The sequence below is a fragment of the Leptosomus discolor genome, chromosome 12, assembly GCF_034619465.1.
Source record: "Leptosomus discolor isolate bLepDis1 chromosome 12, bLepDis1.hap2, whole genome shotgun sequence".
Classification (NCBI taxonomy): Eukaryota; Metazoa; Chordata; class Aves; order Leptosomiformes; family Leptosomidae; genus Leptosomus; species Leptosomus discolor.
The window spans coordinates 7,254,506-7,277,783 of record NC_141402.1 but is presented as its reverse complement, the minus strand read 5'-3'; the positions used below and the strand labels follow the sequence as shown (position 1 = coordinate 7,277,783).

The 23,278-nt window shown below is 40.7% G+C and overlaps 1 protein-coding gene across 1 annotated transcript; it reads left to right on the top strand.

Annotated features, from left to right (window-relative positions):
- Positions 1 to 10,629: 10,629 nt before the first annotated feature.
- On the top strand, positions 10,630 to 22,149 carry TMEM41B (transmembrane protein 41B). Its single transcript, XM_086472119.1, has 7 exons — positions 10,630 to 10,711; positions 12,308 to 12,425; positions 13,555 to 13,683; positions 15,379 to 15,472; positions 16,316 to 16,420; positions 18,196 to 18,334; positions 19,171 to 22,149. The coding sequence occupies exons 1-7, from the start codon at positions 10,630 to 10,632 to the stop codon at positions 19,338 to 19,340; spliced, it is 837 nt and encodes a 278-aa protein (XP_086328245.1). The 3' UTR covers positions 19,341 to 22,149.
- The last annotated feature ends 1,129 nt before the right edge of the window (positions 22,150 to 23,278 follow it).

Below are 23,278 nucleotides of genomic sequence, written 5' to 3'. Positions count from 1 at the left end.
ATAGTAAGTGCTACCAGTCATATTCTAGCTTTTTCAATTAATTTAATAATTTCCCATAGGAATACACGTACAGCAATTAATGTCTCAGAATGTTGGCAGCTTTTCTAAACTGTTTCAATTAAACACATTCTGACCCCTTTGATGTTGCTCTGAATTTTAATTATTTTCCATTACAGAATACTGGTTTAATGATGACCTGAATATATTTCTTAAAAACTAACTACGTGTGTGGTTGCATATAGCAAGGGTGAAAGTTTTGTTCCTTGGGGACTGGTTATTGGCCCACTCATTGTGAATGGTTAGTTTCTGGAAGAACTTAGAGGCCAGATCAGGAGAAATACTGGGCAGTCTCACTGCAGACATTTTGTGGATAACAGAAAAGGCAAACCAGAAGAAAATATGGCATGACATTTGCACGTATTCTGATTAGAGTATGTATTCTTAGATTGTGAATTGTGAAACACATTGCAACAGCAGGGGGTGGGGGGTGGGGGTGGGAATCATCCTATTAACTTTTCCCCTCCTGATGTCAAATGCAATTAATGCAATTTCTCTGAAGGTTGCAGGGACTCCTTACAATATGGGAAATGTTTAGAAGTTCTAAACTTTTTAATGGGAAGTCTTGCCCTTTTTTGTTTATTTGGAAAATGTAATACTGGGTTTTGCTACTTTTCCTTTTTTGTACTTTTTTCCTTATCCTTCTTTCTTCTACAATTTGTTTTACACTCCCATATTACCTGAGTACGCTTCTCCACCATCCTTGCCCCATCAGAATTGTTGTTCCACATTTTCTTCCTGAATCATGTGTCAAACCACAATGTCATTTTTTTCCAAATCTTTGTCTGTCTGGTCTCCACTTCCAAAGATCCCCGATTTTTTTTCTCTCTTCCTTCTCTAAGATAGACGAAATTTTCAGTTAAAATACAAACTCTGATCTCTCTCTTCAGATCTTCTGAAACCCTTAAACAACACCTGGAAATAAAGCAAAGGATCAGCCAACCTGCAGCCTTCTGCCTCCTGGCCACCAGCCAGTGGTTCATTGATGACTGTAACTGCTGGTCAGGCTATTTAAATCTGAAAATTATTAATTCTGAAAGCAAGGTGCATTTCACTTTAAAAATCTTCATTCAAGTTTCCAGTGCAAATTGGGAAAAACTGCAGAAATAAACGTTTAGCTACCTGACCATACTGTTCTCCTGTAGGATTTTCTACAGCAGGTGCTTTCTGACAGTCTTTGGGATCACCCGCTTCTCTCCTGAGCAGGGGCACTGCCTTAGAGGTTTCAGCCATATTTGATCACTCTATGTTGTCTATCAGTGCTGTGAGGAATGGCCCATTGTGAGCAGGAGAAAGAGCCTCTGCATTTGTATGTCTGTGATGAACTACATATTCTCCTCTTCTCATCCCACGCATGTTACTTTCCAGGTTAATGTCTCTGCAATGATCCTCTTCAGCAACGAAAACAACTCCATCAGAGCATGGGCAGTGAATGGCTTTGATCACCCAACCTGCGACGATTTGCGAGAACACTGGAAACAAGAAGAGGTTCAGAAGCAACACTAAAAGCAGCAGAACTTCAAGGTGATGATTTCATAAGGGTTGGAAGAAGGATGAGTAAACTAGTGCCTCCGTCACTCGTAGCACTACTCAGTATGGTGTGTAAGGCCTTGTGTCATGTAAAACAGGCGGCTTCTGTCATTAGAACCATGTACCCTCTACGTGACATAACATTGTTTACCAAGTTATGTAGGTAAGAGAGAAATGTAGTCCCAGAACATAAAACCCTAGGAGCACAGTGCTGTATGACATAGTGCTACACTGGGACATTCTGAGCCTGAATTTCAGAGTAGCTGAGGTCAGAAGTCAGATACTCAGCATTTCTGAAAGGCTCTGTCTTTATAATTTCTGCTTTGCCAGGCATGGTTGCAACAATCTGGGTCACATTGCCTAAGGTCCTTCTGTTATTTAGGTAATTAATGAGAACACATGCAAATCCTTCCTGACACCGAAGCAAGAGTTAACTTTATGCTTTATTGGTCTGTTTTTCAAAACTATGTGCCTGTACTGCTGATTTGCTCCTCTCTTTCCAAGGCAAATGCATTTACCACTTAACACCAAAGGATGATTAAAATTGCACTCAGAGCACGACATGGAAGATGAGTGCTGATACTGTAACCACTGACTCTGCAATACCATTAGCCAATTGGCTGTTGACATACCTCTCTGCTGGTAACCCAGTTCAGGTAACCAAGTGGCATGTTGTGTAAAGACCACATGCCAAGAGAGCTGTAGAATAAATGAGGAAGTTGGTTTCTGTTCAGATCTCAACAAATTCTCTTTTTTTTTTTTTATTTTTCACAGTGTTTACTCTCTGCTTTGTATCTTACTAGTTTCAATTATTTTTTAAAAACACATTTTCTCCTCTAGCTTCTTTCTTAGCATTAGGGGTCAGAGCTAGGACCTCAATTCAGGGCAAATTAGAATAAAAGGAAGCTTTCTTTATGATAGTGTACCTGCGTAGCCTACTTGCAGTGAGAAAGCAAAATGCAGAAAGGAAATGTCAATAGACAGTTACAATGATCTGATCCCTTGTCTACTTTTTAAGAACCTAGCAGCAAAAGGAGGTCACTCAGGTCTTGGTGAGTTCCAGTGGGTGGTTCCACCTCTGTGGAGGTTAGTGGAAAAAGCAGCTTGAAAACACCTGATTGCACTCTGCACATTAACTTCTGTCATTACTTCAGCAGATTAGACGCTGTCAAAGCTACACACCCCAGTATGTGTTCAGTACTGGGAGGTGGCCTGAAGCTGGTTGTCCAGAGCAATGTTTTTTGTGAGTTACCTTCACATGAACCCCAGGCTTTCCAGACAAGGCATGTTGGGCCCACATGGCTGGATACTGCACTGTGGTTACATCAGGAGCAGGGACATGGCCCACAAAAAGGTGACAGTAAATGGTGGTGTTGAGACTGGATAGAACAAGCCTCAGACACACGCTGTTTAAATGGGCACTGGAAGTCCCCACTTTGTGCCAGTATTTTTCTGCCAGTATACCATTCCCAGCGCTACTTTTGAACAACTCTGTGGCCATATAGTGAGGCAGTTCAGGAACTAGTCCAACAAAGAATAAACCAGAAAAAAAAGGAACAGAGAGTATTATTCAGTGAGATCAAAGGTGCCTTTACTATTCATCCCCTCCCCCTTGAATCTGTATGTCCAAGAACAAGAATCAAGGGACAGAAACTTCTGCCAACACCCCAACATCTATCCTGAGCCTCAGTTTAACTGAGCTGAAACTCTAATTCCACATTTGTAGAGGCAGAATCTGTAAAAATAGTCTGAAAAGTATGTAATGGTATCTAAAGAGAAATTAAAATGGGTCTTCGATCAGATTAAAGATAATGGTTTTATCAGCATGGAATAACTTAGATTTGGGAACTTTTGCCCTGCAGGCAGGTATGTCCAGCTACCTCACTGCTATAAATTAGAAGGAATCCTTGAAGGAACGTATTCCTCCTCAGAGGGAATATCTGAATTTTCAGCTATGTTAGAATGAACTCACCTGCAGACACGGTATAAATTTGACCATTAAGTTTAATCCTAACCCAGTTATTAAATATGGATCACAACTAATGGGTGTATCGCAGGATAAGGGCATATACATTCTCTACACGGACATTTACAAATGTGGTACTTGTCACAAGTCATAAACGCCAGGTTATAAACACCTCAAGTGTGGACAAGCGCTGCACGGCTGAAGTCTTGTGCAGCTGTTTTTGAGTCAAGCGAGGACTCTCCTTGCAGCCCCGCATGCTCACTCTCCTCTCCTGCTGTCTCCCTTTCATCTCTCTGCGATTTGGACTGCTGCTCACGTTGGCTTCCCCGTACAGCACTGTGCTCTGTTACGTGTGGGTTGTGCTGTGCCTCACAAGTGCCTGCAGAGAGTTTTGAAGAAGGAGATACTGAGCAAGAATAAGGTGCCAGGAAGATTCTTCTGCTTTGGAAATATTTTTACTTCCCTTGCTACCTGTCTTAAAGAGCTGACATTGGCTCTTCAACGCATTTTCTGCCTGAGCCCCTTCCCAGAACTCAGATGCTGTAGGCTAGCCTAAGAGTTGGGATGAGATAATTGACAGAGTGAGGTGGAGTTGTTCAGCCCTCTACTTGTTACAAACAGTAAGTTTATTTCTGTCAGGAGGAACTTGAGATTCCCCGTACTGTGATGAGAACTCCCTCTTTTCCAGGTGTTTTTAATAAGAGTTTTCTCTTTTTAGAGAAAGTGCTTTCCAAGTCTGGAAAGAAAAAAACACGTTTTTTTTTCACCATCTACACTGATCTACCACAGCAGATGGTACTACATTTCAGGAAGCTTTCATGACCCTCAGTTGGGATGGCATAAACTTTTACAGGGTATGTTTCACTCTTAATTTGCAGCAAGACAAAATAACCTTTAATTCCTGTCGTCTTGCTTTCAAATATAGGATATGAGCAGACTAACCAGAAAAGATTCTTTCCAAATTGCATGCACACGTGGGGCATGCAATAGAAAAAAAGTGTAGCTGGCTATTTAAGGTGATCTATGAACTATTAATTAGGAACAAGAGCTGCATCAGAACTGAGAATCTGGCTTTTGTTTTTACCTTTTGGGACAGAAACATCATACCTATCTATTTTACTGTGTTTCCAATCAACTAAGCAGTAATGAAAACAGGTACATACTATTAAAAATGTGCATTTTGTATATTTATACATAAATTTGTGTACAGTGTGTTGTATGTACATAAAAAGTACAATTGTACATAAAATGGACAACAGGAGTTAAAAAACATACCTTCCTTAAAAAAAATACCAGGAAAGAAATGAATCTGAACATTTATGATCCTGGAGTTCAGATTCAATGCATTTTAATGCTTACAAGCTTTGCTCTCACTTGTTGTTTAATTCATTTTTCAGCTTCTGTCCATGAGCACTCACTTTTGCAAATAACACCTTTCATTAACTCTTCTTCTGGCACCAAGACATTTCTAATCCTCCATTCGCACAAACAGCTATCCAGACACAAATATGTGCTTATTTCTATTTATCTCACTTGTTGGTGACATTTTTCTATTAATTTTACTCAGTGCATTCCATCCCAACTTGTCTTCAGATGCTTAGTCACCAGTTACATCCTCCAACTCTTTATCATAACCAATGAAAATACTAAGTATGAGCTCATCAACACATACAAACCCCATTCCTTGCGAAGGACATAGGTTTATCTGGTTTAAATAAGAATTTGTATAGAATGACAATAAAATAAATGTTAGAGGTTGAATATCTGACAGGTATTGCTTCATTTACACAGTACTCCAGCAAAACCATACTTAGGAGGATTGAGGAGAAGCGGACTCTTTCAAAAATTCTTTACTCTACTAAAGCTTGCTTATACCTGAACGTTGCATCCATACAGCTACATTAATTTACATGTGCTTTAATTACATTAATGCCACCTTTCTGGAATAATGTCCATTCCCATACTGATAGTATCTTTAAACAAATTCATTGAAGTCAGTAAAAAAAAGTTAAAAAAATCACTCAGGCCATGTGTACTTTGGATTAGTTTACCAGTTACATCAGGTTAGTCATATATTTGATTTTGTTGTCTTGATTTCCTTCCCAAGTGATATAAACGAAGCTGAGGAAAGATCTTTCTCTAACAAGAACATCTGCACAACTTGGAGAATTACAAAGTTGTAACTCATTGGTTAACACTTAGACCCCAAATACAGGTTTCATAGGACTGTAAATCTTTTTTTAAGGCAAAGGTGGAGTAAAAAAAATGCACCTGCAACAGAATACAAATTCCTTTGTTGATTAAAAATGGACCTGCTAGTACAATTTTGTTCAGAAGTTTTGAAAAGGCAATCTTACTCCAGCAGACTCCTGGGTATTGCACGTGTGACCTCCTGTAGCTACCTCAGAATGACTGTATCACTCTTCTTTGCCAGATTCCGTCCACATCTGTGCTCCAAGAGCAAGGCCTGTGCCCACCCTCCTTTCTGAACTGGTTCAGGCAATGTACTTTCTCTTTCACTGGGATTCCTGTTGTGTTTGGGAAGTCACTGTCGCCTCCGCAGCACCCATGCTGAGAGACAACTCGGTACCATCACTGAGTCGTGACAGACTCAAGACCAACCAGAGACGATATGCTGAGTGCTCATGAACTTCAGGCTTTGTCCACCCCAATCCTCACCAGGCCAGGGAGGAAGCACCAGGAAGACAGCCTCTATGCAAAGTCCTTTTTGAAAAACGTAAGGAATGATGTGACGTATCAGGCCATCTCTGCACTCTTTTCGGCTGGAGGAGCGTTCAGGCTCTGCGACGGCTTACGCAGGGGCATGGGCGGTAGCCAGTGCTCTGAACCCGGTAGGTTGTCCAGCCAACCGGTACAGCTGGGCCCTCCGTCACTTTCCTGGAATGGCCTCAGACAGGGAGGTGAGCTCTGGTGTCATCTGCCTTTCAGGTTGTTACAGCTTCTTTTTGCAAGCTACGGCCTCTCCAGGATGCCAGTGAAGTAGCTCCCTGTTCTGTGTAAAGCAAAATCAGCTGCTTTAGAACAAAGTTTATACTGTTACCTGGAACAGAGTAATTTCTTGCCATACTTAATCATAATAAAATTGTTAAAACAATGTCGTTCTCTTTGAGGTGGTCAGAAAGAAGATAATAATATGGGAAAGCAGGAGAAAAGGGTTCTAAATCCACATTTCTCCTTAAGAAATTATACCTGTGATTTACTTATTGATTTATGCTCCTGTTTTTGGTAATTTTCAGCTAGAAGCTCCCAGGACTAGGATCACTCTCAGTCTCTCTTCCACCTTCCTGTTGCTGACAATTAGCATGACTCAGTCTGCAAAGCATGGGCAGTGTCAATGACTCAGCCATGTGACATGTGCTCCATCTAGGCCCATCTAGGCATGATTTTAAAAAGCAAATACAAGTTTTTTGTGCTGTGGGAAGATGGTTCTTTGATAGAAATAAAACGTTCCATCCAACCACCCACAGAAGGAAGTGACTTCATACAGCTGACCACTTAGCTGCCGCCCTAGCAAATGGCAGTATGTTTTGTTTCTTTCCAGCGGGTCAAAAAAGCGTTTTTCCTTTTGGTTCACATACAGTTCGAAAGAACTCATATTCTGAGTTTAAGGTATAATTTCCAACAACTAATTCATATAAAGCTTGTGGGTACTCGCCTCATTCAGCCCACAGCCTCTAAGTACAGACAGTGCTGCTCCCACCGGTAAAGCCACTGAGTGAACTCCAGCTGGAGACCAGAGCACTTCTATCATTCTTTCTCTGCTGAACAAAGTGCTGTGCAGCGTTATGTTCTGTATCAGGAGGGGCTTAGAAAGAATCTCCAAAGACATGAGATTTTGTGTTGTTTATTAAGTTATACATTATGTATAACATTATGTATAGGAGATACTTTATACATGAAGAGCGTAAATCTATTTTCAGTGCACAGCTATCGTTCTCAGTACGCTGTGGATTGATGCTGTTTCTGGCAGTGCTGATCTCAACTTCGTGTTGAAAGTTTCCTTGGTCACTCACTGAGTCCCAGGTACCAAAACTTTCTCCTCTGAACAAATAAGGGATGTGGTTTATGGTGGTATTTTTCATTCTTTGCTTTCTTTCCAGTAAACGAATCCAATTCAACGTTTTAAGTAGAGGTTCTGAATTATTTTATTTACGGAGTAAGTCCTAAGGAACATTACCCAGACATGTCACTTTTTTTCCCCTGACTGAATGCAGAGGTTCTGCCATTTGTTAGTTGTGGATGTCTTTGGAGGTGACTCTTTAAATTGTCAGCAGATACTAAACACCACTGACAGTTTCAAAGTTATTACAACAGCTAACGCATTCACAACAGCAGTATCACCCCCAAAGGGGAACCCAGAACAGCATAAAACAGTCTAAGAGTCTTCTGATAATCTCGTCTAACAAATATCACCTACGCAGTATCTTTGAACTTCAACATGATCTAGTTAACGAATCCTTAAATTTCACTCTGTCAGCAATTCAGAAAGCTGGAGCTCCATAACACCGAGTTCATTAGTTACCTTCTCAATTTTTAAGGAGACATACACTATCACTGGGAGCTTACAGCAGAACCGGCGTCCTGGGAACCACCTGCAGGCCATGCGCTTGTACCAAACAGGAGGGGAAATACGGAGCAAATTTGTACTGCTGCAACTGTTTGTTGTATGTCTTCCAGTGGTGCCTTGGGCAGTGGTACCTGCAGAGAACTTAGCAGGAGTCAGATGTTAGCCTAACCTGTGTTGTCAGGTAACCTGCACTTGGGTAACACAGAGGGGCTGCCTACCCAGTACAAAGCAGGTTAACTGGAAGTCAGATATCCACTGAAGCTGGCTCTGCCTGACTCCTTGGCGCCGAGTGATTACTGAACACCAAACATGCCAAACTGGGATTCATGCCCCACCGTACAAACCACTACACCAAAATAAGAGATAGCCCTTGCAGCATTTAGAATCTACCCTACAGCTTTTAAACTGTGGTGCATATTTTATTTACATCTTTCAGTATGTGCTTTTTCTCCTCTGTTTCAGCACGACTTGGTAAACATTTTTCCATGTAATAATCTGATTTACAATTTTACTTCCAAAGCTCTCCAGTTTAATATCTATTTGATGTTTTGTCACAAGTTATCCTGACAACAAATAAGTCCCAGTGTTTGAATCATTTTACCTGGAGTACCAGAAGCAATGGGATAATCAGAGCAAGATGACAAACATGATGTGCATTTACAACATGGGAAAAAATGCCATCTGCTACGTTGTCAGCAATTCCCATCTTGCTAGTACGTACAATTTTCTGGTGAAAGGGTTTGAAAAAACAAAGGATTCTGTCATCTGGCACCAATGCCCAGAGCAACAAGTTCATAAACTTGACCGGCTCCTCAGGGCACTAGTGTTTCTGAAATATCAATTACAAATATTAAAATAGTGAATTACATGATTTAATGAAATAATTTAAAATAATTTTATTCTAAATGTAAGAAATTCTGAGTAAATTAAAGCTTCATGTGGAATCTGCTTAAGAGTTGAAGCTTTATTTGGAATATGATCACATTTTATAGTTTGGATTACTTCCTTCCACTGGATTTGGCAGTGTAATAGCAAATTAGATTATTTAGATCTTAAATGAATTATCAACCTCCCGTAGACACACTGTAACACAAGTGGGTTTTGTACACTATAGCAATAAAGCAACGCTTTTAAAAGGTCTGCTGTGTGCTGAATAGTGTCTTCCTCAGTGCTTTATGAAGATCTATGATCTCAGGAAACACAATCTTTAAAACTCTACTGCTATAAAACTGCTTATCTGTTGCATCCTGTACAAGCAGTTTTAAAAGGTATGTTCAGTCATGGTATAAAATCTGTTGCAGTCAGAGTCTTCAGCTAAATGAGGCTGAAGTTAAATCTTAGAATGGTGTCCAGCTCACTCAGGAGAGCTTCCTCTCCAGAAAAAGACCCCGAAGAAGGGATAGATATTTGCAAGCAGATACAGCTGGAAAAGTGGAGAGAGGGTGACACGCTGTCTCTCTCAGCCAACCAGTCTGCCCAGAAGCTTATGCAATGTGTGTTGTCTGTACAGTTTCAGAGTGTTCTCACTCACTGTGACACTTCTCGCTGGCAGGGAGAGTTGAAAGGTTATTGCCAAAAGGCTGCATGAGGAAATAGGTGCTTCGAGGTCAGATTCGGCTGAAACGCCAAGGAACCTGTGAACACTGGGACACGACACTCTAGCTGTTTTGAGGGATTTCAGGCCTTCTAAATGACAGGAAGGGACGCGAAGGAAAAACGGAGACAGCTAGAGGAGTTCTCCTGCTTCCCGGGAAAGAGCAATCGGCTCATTTGGAGCAGCGCACCGAAGCCTTCTCCTCCAAAGAGAGGAACCGGCTCGGAAACCTAAAATCCTAACCGCAAAACTCAAGAACGGTTTCCCCTTCCTCCCAAAGACCCACCGAGCGCCGCCCCCTCAGAGCCGCCGGGCACCGGGGCCCGAGCGGGCCCGACCGCCCCAGCCCCCGCCCAGGGCTCCCGCCGCCATTCGCAGCTGCACAGCCGCTCCCACGCCTCACGCCGCTACCGAGGTAAAACAAGCCCGCAGACGAGCTTCACCCTGTTTCCCGCAGGCACGACCGGCCTTTACTTCCAGCCGGGGCCGAGGAGGCCGGGCTGGGGCGCCGCCAGCCCGCCGCGCTGAGGGGGCACCCCGCGCCGTATTTACCCCTATCGAGCGCACGGCCGGCTGCCGGCTCTACTCATATAGACGTTCCCAGACAGCAGGCCTTACCGTATTTACCGACACCGCCCCACCGCCGCGTTTCGCGACGTGAAGCCCAACACGTGCTCCCGTATATCACAGCGTGGAAGCGCAAGCCCGTAATACCCCTCATACAAGCGGCACGCCGAAGCAGCGCATGCGCTGTACGGCGAAGGGGGCGGGAGCGCGACCGCGACCTGGTGGGGTGAGGAGGAGCGGCCGGTTTCGCCTTCCTCCTCGCAGCTCTCGGTACCGGCGAGGCCTGCGCCGGCCTTGATTCGCCGGGCCCCGGGGTAGCGCGGAGCCATGGCGCAACGGAGGACGGCGGAGCGCGGGCCTTGCCAAGCGGCGGCGGAGAGCGCCAGGCACCAGCGGCAGCTTCTAGAAGGTGCCGGGGGTTGGGGCGGCGGGAACCGCGGGCAATCGCCCACCCAACCGCCCGCGCGGGACGGGGACGTTGCCCGCTGCGCGTCGGCGCAGCGGGCAACGTCCCCGTCCCGCGCGGGCGGTTGGGCGGGAAAGCGGCACCACGGGCGGGGGGTGTGAGGCGGGCACTCCTCATGGGGCCTGTCAGCCGGTGAGCGCGGCAGTGCCGGGGGCCGGAACGGGTCAGCGACCCGCCCCACACACACCCTAGCGAGGAAACACGCGTGGGTTCGTGTGTCTGTAGTGAGGAAACACCCGTGGGGTCGTGGGTGTGTGTGAGAGAGATTCCATTACCGGCGCAGCTGTAGCACAAAAAGTGGCAGAAAGTGCTGTATTTTCCTTTTTCGTTCTCTAAATATTATTTTGTTTAAATTACTATTTATTTTTTCTCTCTGGAGAAGATGTTATTAAACTAACAACCGGTGAGGAGTTGATGCTTCTAAGTGCTACATGGATGCCGCCTTTGGCCTTAGCAGAGCCACTGCACAGCTGTGGGGTCACGCTGACCTCAGAGCGAAAAACGTTCAAGGGAGTAAAATTGCCCGGCTTTGTTCAGTCCGCGGATTTCGTCATCCCTCGCTGTGTTTCGCCACAGCGAGGTGACAGCGCGACCCGCTTGAGTGTTGTGCATTGGCGTGGTAGTTGTGCCACCGGCATGTGCGGCTGGAAACACGGCCTTGGCGGTTCTTGTGTTCTTCACGTGTGCTGGCCTAGCAGGGTCCGAGGGGAGAGTGTCCTGATAGGTGCACACAGACAGCCTAGGGTGGATGCAGAGATCTTCCTGTTTATTTCTTTTTTTTTAAAATTATTTTTGCATATAGCCACATCTGAGCTAATCAGTGTATTGCATATGTCTGATCGTATTGCTAAAAATCTGAAGTATGGAAGAAGCCTACAGTGTAATTGTCATGTATTGTATTCCCTTGACTTCATTGACAGAAGAATTTAAAGACTAATAAAAACTTAAATATAACCAAGAGAAGTCTCTTTATGTGAGTGTGAAATATGTGTAATTCCCAAGTCTGAGAACTATAATCTTTATATCCCTGGCTGTTGTGCGTGTGTACATATGTTTTCTTCTGATGAGTGTGTGTCTCCTAACTGGTTAGTGGTTGTGCCTCATGGTCTTTCTTTGGAGGGGAAAAAAAAAAAAAAGAGAGCATGTTTCAAAGTTGTGTTGTACAGACTGGAGGTTTAAATTCAAGTTAAATCTCTAGTTAACTAGACTGGTAGATGTCTTGCAAAAAGGAAAAAATATGTACGGCTTACTTTCCTCCATTTTTCTCTCTACAAATTTATTTATTAATTGAGGCTTAAATTATTATGAACCATGGAAGTTGACTCCTATGGGATGTGTGCCAGCGTAAGAACTTAAGATTTGTTTGAAAGCTTTCAGGGAATGTGAGCCATGTGTTTGTATATGTTATTGAAAGTATTGGTGGGAAGATTATGTCCACAGAGAGCTTACCTTAACATTTCCTTAAAGTCTGAAATCTGTTGTAAGATGTGATGGGTTTGTTGTTGTTTTTTTCTTAACTCTGTTTTTGTTTAATTTCAGGGAAAGCTCAGGCAGAAGGTGGATCAGCTCGGACATCACTTCTTATTTTAGTGTCCGTCTTCTTATCAGCTGCTTTCCTTATGTTCCTGGTATATAAAAATTTCCCACAGCTTAGTGAGTAAGTATGTCAGGAAAGGCTGATTTATTTGCTTTTTGTTCAGTATCAAATTGTAGAGGAGCCTACATGGGGTTAAGTGTGTTTTAAACTGACATGAGTTAATTATAGATATAACCTTATTTTTTTTAAAAGGGAATTTGAGTTTATAACCTCGAATGTCAGAATACAAAGCTTAATATTGAAATACTCACTGGTGGGATCTGTGTAAGCAGAGCTGTACTCAACCAAGCGTTTCTGTTGGACGGTTGAGGTACTGCGTTTTGAAAAGTTACTCCCGTCACATTAGCAGTGATAACTCACTGTGTTCTTAACCTTCAGCTGAGAGCCAAAACGTGCTTGGTTAGGGCTAGGTTTATTTTAAAATTCCTCGTGCACTGGTACAACTGCAGGCTGTCATCAAAAGGGGGCACCCTTCCTTCTTGGCTAAGCTTCACGTCTTCTTTTTCCCCTTTCTGTTGCGTCTGGTACGCGTGTTGGGAAGGTAGATAGCTTGGCAAGATGGAAGCCTGCTTGTCTGACAATTTTCTTTTTTTCTTTTAGTAGCTAATTTTCTGTCTGATTAACTTGCTCAACAAGTTCAGTTTGCAACAGTCCAATCACTAAGTCTGATACAGAGGAAGAGAGGACACTCAACTGGGCTGCCCAGGGTTGCACCAGCTTAAGGTGTGACATGAGATTTTGCTCTTAAAGCTTTGTTTGTTCGTGAGGTAAAGCTCTGCCACTCTTGCTGCACTTCAAATGTTATGACCCTATAGTCGAGGCAGTTACAGTTGGTTTTGGCTGAAACGTTGACCACTGATTAGTTGCCAGGGTTTGGATTGAGTAATTATTTCTTTTTGTTTAGTATTTGATAAGGAGAAAAAATAATCCTAGAGATGAAGCAGATTATTTTAATGTACAAAACAATATGGTTTGCCAATATCTAAAATTGAGGATTTTTTTAACACAAAATACACTGTAAATATTGTGTTCACCCTAGAACATTATCACAACAATAATCGTGTAGTTTGTTTGCAGAGGTTGTAGTTTAGTGATGTGAAGTATCTATCTATATATTCAGTAAGTAATTTTACTGTACTGTTTGATTATATTTACCACCATTCCTGCCATTTTTTTTTTTTTCTTCCAGAGAAGAAAGAGAATGTATAAAGGTTCCTAGAGACATGGATGATGCAAAGGCCTTGGGAAAAGTCCTGTCCAAATATAAGGACACGTTTTATGTTCAAGTATTAGTGGCTTATTTTGCCACATATGTTTTGTATCCTTTTTTCTGATATAAAAGTTTTGATGTAGTCATATTTCACTGAAAAAGAAATGAGAAATGCAAACTTAGAAACTCTTGATCATGGGTGAAGGAGGCTAACATACCTAGGTGTGTTTATAAATAGACACAAGTACACAAAATCTTTGAACTTTTCAGTATGCTTGTAGGATTAAGAAGGGATTGAGTAGGAGGAAATTGATGCATGTGTGTATAGTAGTAAGTGCTGTTGGGGATTTGCATGCAGCTTCACCTTGACTGTGTCTGTTACGGATAAGATTTTTAGGTTTGATATTAGACTTCGTCTCAGTGCTATACTAACTTCTTTAATTGCAAACTGAATTGCCAGTTAGAAATTACTGTTGATTCTAGAGGAAGACTGAGACTACTGCACTGTTCTTCTTTGAGATGTTCAGAAGTACCATATAAAAGTAATTTACAGGATCTTTTACAACATTTCTTGAGGAAAGCATTTTGAGCCTTCTTTCATCTCTTCAGTGCCTGCGTTCAAGAAATGAATATTTCCTTTCGGAGAGCCTGAATTTGAGGTGCTTTCTGCCTAGGGAGACACAAAGGCTACCTGTGTTCCGTGTTAACTTCTTTTTCCTGAGTGCTGAATATTTTAATTAATCATTAAACACACTCTTAACTGGAACACTTAACTAAAGGTTAATAACTTTTAAAAGCTGTACAAGAGGTCTGTTTCATAGTTCAATGCAGGGGGCTTTCATAACTCAGAGAAAAATCAGCGCTGGATGTGCCATTGGTAATTATCCTCTAGCTCGTTCTTTCTAAGTGTAGTTCACAAATAATAGATTTATGAAGAAAAGTACAAGTAGTAGAACAGAATTGGCTGTTTATTGAACGGCTGTAGCAGCTGATGTGATGACATTTACTGTCTCAGCAGTAGACTGTGATCAGCTGACAAGCATGTTACAGTTATCTTAGAACCTTGACACTTGTTCAGCAAAAGCTGTACGGGTTGTGATGGACTCAATACAAAGGAAGATTATTTGGGTTTTTGATACTTCAGTCAATTTAACTTGGATAAAATAGTGTGCAATTTTTTCCTGCTTTTTAAGATTTCTGTCTGAAGTGGGCAATACATCATAGTCTCAAGTACGCCTAGCAAGCCTTAAGCTCAACAGCTTATTCACTTATGCCACAGAAACTTAATTTTTTACCTTTTTGAAAAATTCTGACTGAAATTAGTGATCGTGTGTCCTAATTATCTAGTGATTGCAGCTCGCCTATTTGTAAGGAAGTAGTAGTTGTCTTCGTACATGTCAGTCTTCCATGAAACTCCTAGTAGTTCTGGGCTTGAACAGTTCTGTGAACTTTTCAGAGAGAATATCTGAAATCTGTGTATCTCCAGTCAACAGTGTAAAACCAAAGTACGTGTTTTCTGTAATGTCACGATAAATACCCAGATAAAGAGAAAGATGTAGTACAGCTTTTATTATTTACTAACTTTTTTTTTGTACATGTAATGATGAATCTACCCCTTGTTTTTCTGTGTTTGGGCTTCTTGTGCTACCTACAAATGTATTTTGGAGTAAAGATCTTTAGAGGCTATACCTACTTATATTTATGCTTTTTCAAATTGTAGTATATGTCCTGACTGCTTATAAAATTCAGAATTGGGTCGCTTTTTAAAAAATGGCTTTTTTTTCTTAACTAAGATGCACCTAGCTTGCAAACATTTGCTATTCCTGGGTCTATATTTCTCAGTATCCTGTCAGGGTTTCTGTATCCCTTTCCACTGGCCTTATTTCTTGTTTGTCTGGTAAGTATGGACAATAGTGCATGGGCATATATTTCTATCTGGTTGGAATACAGCCAAGCATCTGAACAGCTTCCTGTTCAAATGATCAGAATCTGAGTGAAATAGGGGTGTACTTTAGTTTGAGGAATGAAATTCCCTGTAGCATTGGGTGATGATCCAAAAGACTAAACTGTTTCTCAGAGTTTTCTTAATAATGGAGGCATCTGAGTGTGAATCAGCCAGAGTTCCCTTTCCTTTAAATTTGTGTAGCATCCACCAGAACCCAATTGTAATTTCAGAACACGATTACTGCATTTTTATTATCGCACTGCAAAATGCATCTGTTTTTAAATGACCTAAGAAGCACAAGATATACCCAAGAAGCTCAAGATAGGAAATGGATATTATGGACAAGCTTCAAAAAATTTCTTGTACAGAAGATGCAGTCATAATGAGCTGTAGTACGTAAGAGTGAGATAATTGAATAGGTATGGAGGGTCAAGGTGATGAATTTTTCAAGTTTGAATTTCTTCAGTGCTGTTGTGCCACTTATTTGCGAAGCTTTCATTGTTCAAAATCTCAAAAATAAAACAGCAGAAGCACTCAACTGAGAAGTAGCCAACATTGTCTACTTCGAATGTTGAGATTGATCTAAATGCCTTGGAAATAAAGGAACTGTCTTGGATCAACAACATTCTTAGTGAGTGTGTACATACTGCTGGAGGAGAGCCCTTCAGCCTCGATGGAGGGCCCCATGGAGGGGGGCTCTATCTAGCCAGTGTGGTTAATAGGGATGTAAGGCTGAGATTAGAGTTGCTCCTCATTTGTTCTTTTTTGGTTTGTTCTTTTTGTTTCGTTTTGCAGTGCTCAGGACTTGGAGCTTCATTCTGCTATATGCTTTCATACCTTGTGGGACGTCCTGTTGTATACAGATATTTAACAGAAAAAGCAGTAAAATGGTCAGAACAGGTAAAGTTTCTAGAAGTGCTGAAATTTATGATAGAAAATGTGTTGTGGAATAGCATGGAAAACTAGGGGGTCTTGTGCTCATGTATCTATTTACAAAGAAAGGATTTTGGCTCCTTTCTGACACTGTGTAGTTATCTCTGAGTGGTTTTAAACAGTGGGGAGTTTTATGGTATTTCCTGTGAGGAAGCTGTTTTTACCTAGGAAGAGTTTGCAGCTGATAACCTCCCTGTTTAGCTAATGTCAATAGGAAACCTCTCCAGTTTCAAGTTATAGTAGTAGCTCTCTGAGCATCAGAACTAATGAAAGCTGCGTGTGTGGGGTTTTTTTGTAGGGGAAGAAAACCCGAGGCTGTATGTCTGATTGCAAAACCTTAATTTGAAGTTGTTGCTGTGGCTGGAGCATTTAAAAACTTTCTCTTACAGTATCTGGTAACATTAGTTTCAGCAAGTGTTAATCGTCAGATGAAGTTAAAGATTTTGCAATACTAAATCGTAGTGTGATTAGCATTTGTCCACTTGCTTTGATAGTCTGAAGCATGTTCAAAAAAACATTGTTTTTTCAAGTATGAAGGACAACTACTGTACTTTGTTCAAGATTTTTGAATTGCATAAAAACATTTAAAACTTGTTCCTCACTAGATAAGATGTGGAGTAGTAGTATTTTTGGCTTGTGACCCAAGAAATCTTAGTATCGCAGTATAATGTTGAGGCTATTCTCTGAGTGGCAAATGGTTACTATTTCCATTTGTAGAACAGGGTATGTGATTTAAAATTATGTAATTACATGTGCAGCTCGTATCTTTCTGTTTCCAGGTTAATTGGGCTATATCATGTTTGCATTTTGAGATCTAAGACGTTTTGTATACAGGATGAATCAATGTTTAGATATTTGTCCTTCACTAAAATTAAAAAAACCCACAGTGGTATTACTGAAAAGTAGCAGAGCTGCTGACTTTAGTGTTGCAGTTAAAGCTAAAGTTGGGGGGGAAAACCAGGATTGTGACTGCAGTGAGTTGCTGTGTGAGATTTCAGATGGAATTGGAATCGGACTAGGTTTGGTTTCAGCTGGGGCCAGATGACCATGTTTAGGCTTAGGCTTAGGCTTAGTGAAGGTCTGCCAGGATAGGCCAGAAGTGGTGGATGCTTTGCTACCCTTATAACTTGGTTTGAGGTTACAGCTAGGCTTGAGGGTATAATTAAGACTGTAACTAAAGTTGGGGCTATTGTGGTTGCTCCTGTGTAATGCTAGGCATTCTAATGTCTGGGTGGATAGGTTTTGCAACTATGCAGCCACCTGATGGACTTCTGAGCCATGACCTGGCTAAATATCCAGGTGAGGAACACAGCTGTGTTTCAAGTTTGATCATGAGTTAGGACAGAATGGGTTGGGGAGCAAACTTCATTGCAAGTTTCTGCAAAAGCTTTAGGGTCAGGACGACAAGCTGGCCGTGTTGATTGGGCTACAGTTAGGCAGAGGTTGCTGTGCTACAGTTTAGGGTTAGGCCTGCTGCTGTGCCGAATTCCTTGTGAGCTGTTTTAAGTTGGCTGATTCACACACATCATCACCATGCTCTACCAGAGACTGGTATTTCCAGACTAACTTCAGTGCTGTCTAACAGGTGATTCACTGACTTTCTTGAGTCACTTATTGTTTCACTGATTCTTATGTTTGCCACTTGTAAATGTCTACAAAAGATGCACCAAAAAAAGCCCTGACAAACCTCTAGTAGTAAAATAATGATTTTTACTGAATTTTTTTTGCTTTTGTTTTGGCAGGTTGAACGACACAGAGAACACCTCATTAACTACATAATATTTTTGAGAATAACACCTTTTCTTCCAAATTGGTTTATCAATATAACATCTCCTGTAATTAATGTGCCATTGAAAGTATTTTTTATTGGCACTTTTCTAGGTAAGAATTCTGGCTAGTGAACTGCAGTCTGGGACGTTGCTTGCTTCTGCCTGTATGCGTGGTTCAGGAGAGGTGACCACCTACTGGGCAGCTGAGAGATTACACAAGAATTTTGTGTGGAGCTTAGAGCATGGAAAGATTTTGGTAGTCAGGACTATTCTGATGTACTGGATCAGAGGTAATGAGCCCAAGCTAATTACCTGCTTAAGGAAACATACATTAGACGAACGCTTTATTAGTAACTTTTTGTTCCACTCTATAGCTATTAATACTTACGTGAACTTCTGTAAGCTCCTGTTTCCAGCATAATTGTGTGAGGATGTATGTGACTTGGATTTGAAGGATTGGTTCTCCCCTTCCCACTCCATTTTATTCATCATAATGTATCCTCCTAGGAGTGAATTCATAATTTAACTAACATAGTACTAAACACTTCAGTTTTGTAATTGGCATATTTTGCAAATACTTTTTAATCTGGTTAGGAAACAATCTGTATTTTTCCTATATGAACTTAAATCTGTTTGTAGAGAGGCAACTTGAAATCTGCAGAGTCTAAAGAGCAGAGATTATTTTTGTAGTCTACTGTGTTTGAGTTGGGGTTAAAAATACTAAAAATGGCATAAAACTAGTTCTTTTGATAAGGGTTTTTTGGTTTTGAATTTTGTATCTAACACCTTTTTTTAAAAAAAAAAGTGCAAGGCAACAAAGTCTGAAATTTTTGGTATTAAAAGTTAGATGCTTAATTTATGACTTTTTTTCTGTTTTTTCACCCTATCAAGCTGATTTTTTTTTTTTTTTTTCCTTTGCCCTTCTACCCTTCTAATTCCCTGCTCCAGGTGTGGCACCACCGTCTTTTGTGGCCATTAAGGCTGGAACAACGCTGTACCAACTTACAACAGCAGGGGAAGCTGTTTCCTGGAACTCTGTTTTTGTTCTCATGATTCTAGCCATCCTCTCCATCCTACCAGCTGTCTTCCAGAAGAAACTGAAACAGAAGTTTGAATAAGGATCAAACTGGACCAGAATTTCCCATACTTCATCTCAGGATCAGCACTTCTGATATTTGTATATTTGCTTTTCTATTGGATCTTAAGCAATTGAAGTGGAGGCTTGTAATTGATAAGAATGTCTTTGAATGAACATGTGGCCTAAAATGGAAGGAACTGTGTTCAGAAATGTACTGCATATAGTTTTGTAACCAAACCATCAGTGTTCTACTTTAGGAGGGGGTGTGTGTGGCCCTCAGGATATGGGAAGTGAAAACACAGATGTAACGTTTTGCTCCAATTACATGCAGAGCAAAAATTGTAACGTAGACATAAACTACAGATAACGCTTTCTAAAACTTGCAGGAAAAAAACCTTAATTCTTCAGTCCAGTTTTGTAACATTCTCTGTAGGCTTGCATGTGTTCTGGTCTGAGTACATTTCTCATCAACAAGATTTCTCTTTTTTTTTTTTTTGCCTTCGGGAGTTCCAAAATAATAGCGTAATATAATAATGGTGCTCACTCAGAAACAAAGGTTTTTCATAGTACTTTTAACTACAATGATATTCTCATCCTGATTGTTTACTTCTATTTATTACTTCTGTGTGGACTTAAATACTTGAACCTACATCTGCTTTACTAACTGGATTAACAAAGGCAAGGTGTCACATCATTCCCTCTTGTCCTCTGTAAAGTTTTATTCTGGGAGAGGATAAACGAAGGGAGAGAGCAGATTAGAATTTTTATCATGGCTGGCTGGCTGATAATTTTGAAGTTATAATTTTAATTTTTTAATGTTGATTATTTTGCCAATATTTCACTAGCATGGATATATCCTGCCAATTTAAGAAAACGATTGTGTCATTATATACAACTTCCAGTTCTCAAGTGATTTAATAATGTTTAACTTTAAGCAGTGTAATATTACCATTTCTCAAGCAATATGTAAAGAGTATAAAATTTTCCCTTGCAGCTTGATTAGCTAGCAGAAACATCAGGTACCCAAATTGGTATAGCTCTTATTAAAGAGCTAATTCCAAATAATGTTCAAAGCATCACATAACAGAAGGCTTTTGTGTTGGTGTATATAAAATTAAAAGGGTGGTTCTGTTGTCTGGTAAGTCAGTAACTGGCCATGGGCAACCAGCTATGATTGACCTTTAAGTAAGGTATACGTGTTCACTCAAGAAGGTATATGATACCTCCCCTTGTGTGCTTATAACTGTTGTAGTTCGTTGATTGTCAGTGGAATCCCGTCAAACGGGGCACTGGGGTGCGCATTTAAGTTCTATCGTACTGAAACCAGTGCTGCTTACGTGCTTCACGTTGGTGCCCTGGAAGTGTCTTGCTGAAAAGGGAGTTTCACGTCAGCATACGCTCCAGTTCAAGGCTTGGTTTGTCTGTGTCCTCATGTTGGCTCATCGAATGATAGATCATTGAGATGTAAGCAAACAGTTCCATAAACGTGATAATCTGAAAGGTACCGGTACCTTTAAAGGCTTTTGTTCTTTATGTAACATAATGTTAATTGACGCCTTCATTTCACCACAGCATTACGTGTAAATGTGTAGTAAATACTATTGATAGACTGTTTCTCTTTTATTTAAATCCGGGCTGCGCAGTAAATGGTATTTTTTACATAGGTAGATAAAGGAATTCATATCACTTCTGTTGGCAAGTTTATTGTAAGATCATTTAGCTTCGGCAGTTGTCTTGTTGTTTAGAATTTACTCTAAATGTGTACTTCATTGGCATTTAAAACTGATCAGTGATCATTTTTATCGCTCCAGTTCTAATCTCAGAGGTCATCTACCCAGGGGATTTACTCCATAGTAAACGTGAGTGTGAATTTAGCTGTTGTGAGCAGGTGTCCCCATGACTATCGAGTGTGAAGTTGATGTAGATTTACAGCCTACTTCTCTGCATAGTTAGTTTTTCATGCAGATGAACTCTCAGAATAAATTACCTACTGCTTATTGTCCAGTGGCTTTTCTCAAAATTTGTCTCAATTTCTGGTCAATTACAGATGCTGTTACAGAATCCCTTCTACGCTATATAGAGCCAATGTTTTGGTGGAACCTTGACACTAAAGAAGGAACTGAACTGTTTCAGTTTAATGAGAATCACGCTATCTTTTGACATTTTCACTGAGTAGTATTTCAGTGTGTAGATGGGATCAGGCTGCGTTACTGAAAAAACCTGTTGTGTTTCAGCCGTAGACTGGGTTCCCGTCACAGTGGCTAAAAGCCTTAAGACCTTAAAAAGGTAGAAAGTAAGGTTCTTTCCTTTTGCAAAACCTTAGCCTTTTTTCAAGCTATGCCTTCTGTGTTTATCTTCAGCTGCCAATGGCCTCGGGTCGTTTCCTACCCCGTGAGGACTATTTCTGAGGGTTGTGAAGGGTAAGGAAGGCCTTGTGAAAAAGGCAAAAAAGCACTGTGCTGTGGAATACTGTACTAGCCTGCTCTTTCCTTTCGGAATCCAAGGAGTCATCCAAGAGAGAGCCATAACATTTTGACAGGAAAACAGTGGCTACAGTGCACCAGAAAATCGGGAAGGTGTGTCTTCGTTTGCAAGGAATTTTGAGCTGTTGGGTGACCTGTTGAATCTTTTGGAATTTTTTTGTGATACCTGCATGACATCATTACTAAAGGTCTCCTGTCATTTGATAATAAAGCTATTCTATAAAATGTGAAACATTGTATTTTTGAGTACAATGAAGCATGCTGAACTTACCACTAAGCTAATTTTTTATTAACCTGTTTAACAGGAATGAGCTCTTCTTAAATGGTATTTTTAATGACTGATTAAAAACTAAACTGAGCTGATTACATTTGTAGATGAGATTCATTCTGTTTCTACCATTACTTCAGAACATGTAGGTAAACTTGACTTCCTTTTCTGTCTGGAATTAATTCTTACATACAACAGTAATTTTGAAAGGTTTTTATGTTTTGCACTGGAAGGCAGTTGGTCTGACTTGCTTTCTCTCTTAAATAGAATCATTTGCATTTTTTTTTTTTTTCATCCCCCATGAATTCCTGTTGGAAGGCTCATGTGCTGAAGTTGTTATAGCTTCATTCACCTTCCCTTAATATTCTGTTGTGTCCAGGTATGGAATTATTTTTTTGCCTTGCATAGAAAACTGATGTTGAAAGCTTGCTGAAAGGTTAAGACAAAAGAAGTAAAAGTTAAAAAATGAGAAGTTTTTCTTTAAAATGTTTGTGAACTATGCTATTATGCAAAGTCAAAACATGGGTTTTGTTGTTAGGTAATGTTGAAAATTTTTGTGTGTTGCTCCTGAGAATATTCATCGTGTAGTTTCTGCGATACCCTAGTTTTATGATGGTCGCTTAAAATGCAGTGTGGAGTGCTCTGCTTTGCATTGGAGCTGAAGTTTGCTGCCTGCCCCACGCCATGCAGCTTGCTCTGGGTTAAGCTGACCAACCAGCAGAATCGACTTAACCAGGTACCTGATCAAGGCTACTGCTGATATATTCTTACAAATGTAAGGACTAAAATAGAAGCCTTTGTGAGAGCTGTTGCTACAGGAATGAAATTCATACCTTTAGTGTTTTGCACTAGAAATACATTAAAAAGGAACAAAACAGGAAATGCATTTCTTTCTTAGTCACATATTTTTTTCTTTCTTTCATTCTTGTAATTAAACAGTGGACTTGTAACTCTTCTAGTCAAATTCCTCCATTTGAAATTACGTTTGGCACAGTGAACAAATTCTGTCCCAGGAGTGCTGGGTGAGAGTCTGTGCATTCCTTGGTACCTGCTACAGAGCCAATGTCAGAAAGGGGAAGTCAAACTATCCCTCAAATATATAATTAACCATTTTTCATAATGTGGGACAATCACTTTTGCAGGATTACAAAATAGGGGAATTTTTTTTTTTTCCCAGAACACTGAGAAGAATATAGGTCAAATTATAGAAAACTTTGTCATAAATAG

Coding starts and splice junctions, on each gene's coding strand:
- TMEM41B (XM_086472119.1), top strand. CDS start 10,630: ATGGCGCAACGGAGGACGGCGGAGCGCGGGCCTTGCCAAGCGGCGGCG. Junction 15,473..16,315: donor CCTTATTTCTTGTTTGTCTG/GTAAGTATGGAC, acceptor TTCGTTTTGCAG/TGCTCAGGACTTGGAGCTTC. Junction 16,421..18,195: donor CAGTAAAATGGTCAGAACAG/GTAAAGTTTCTA, acceptor TTGTTTTGGCAG/GTTGAACGACACAGAGAACA.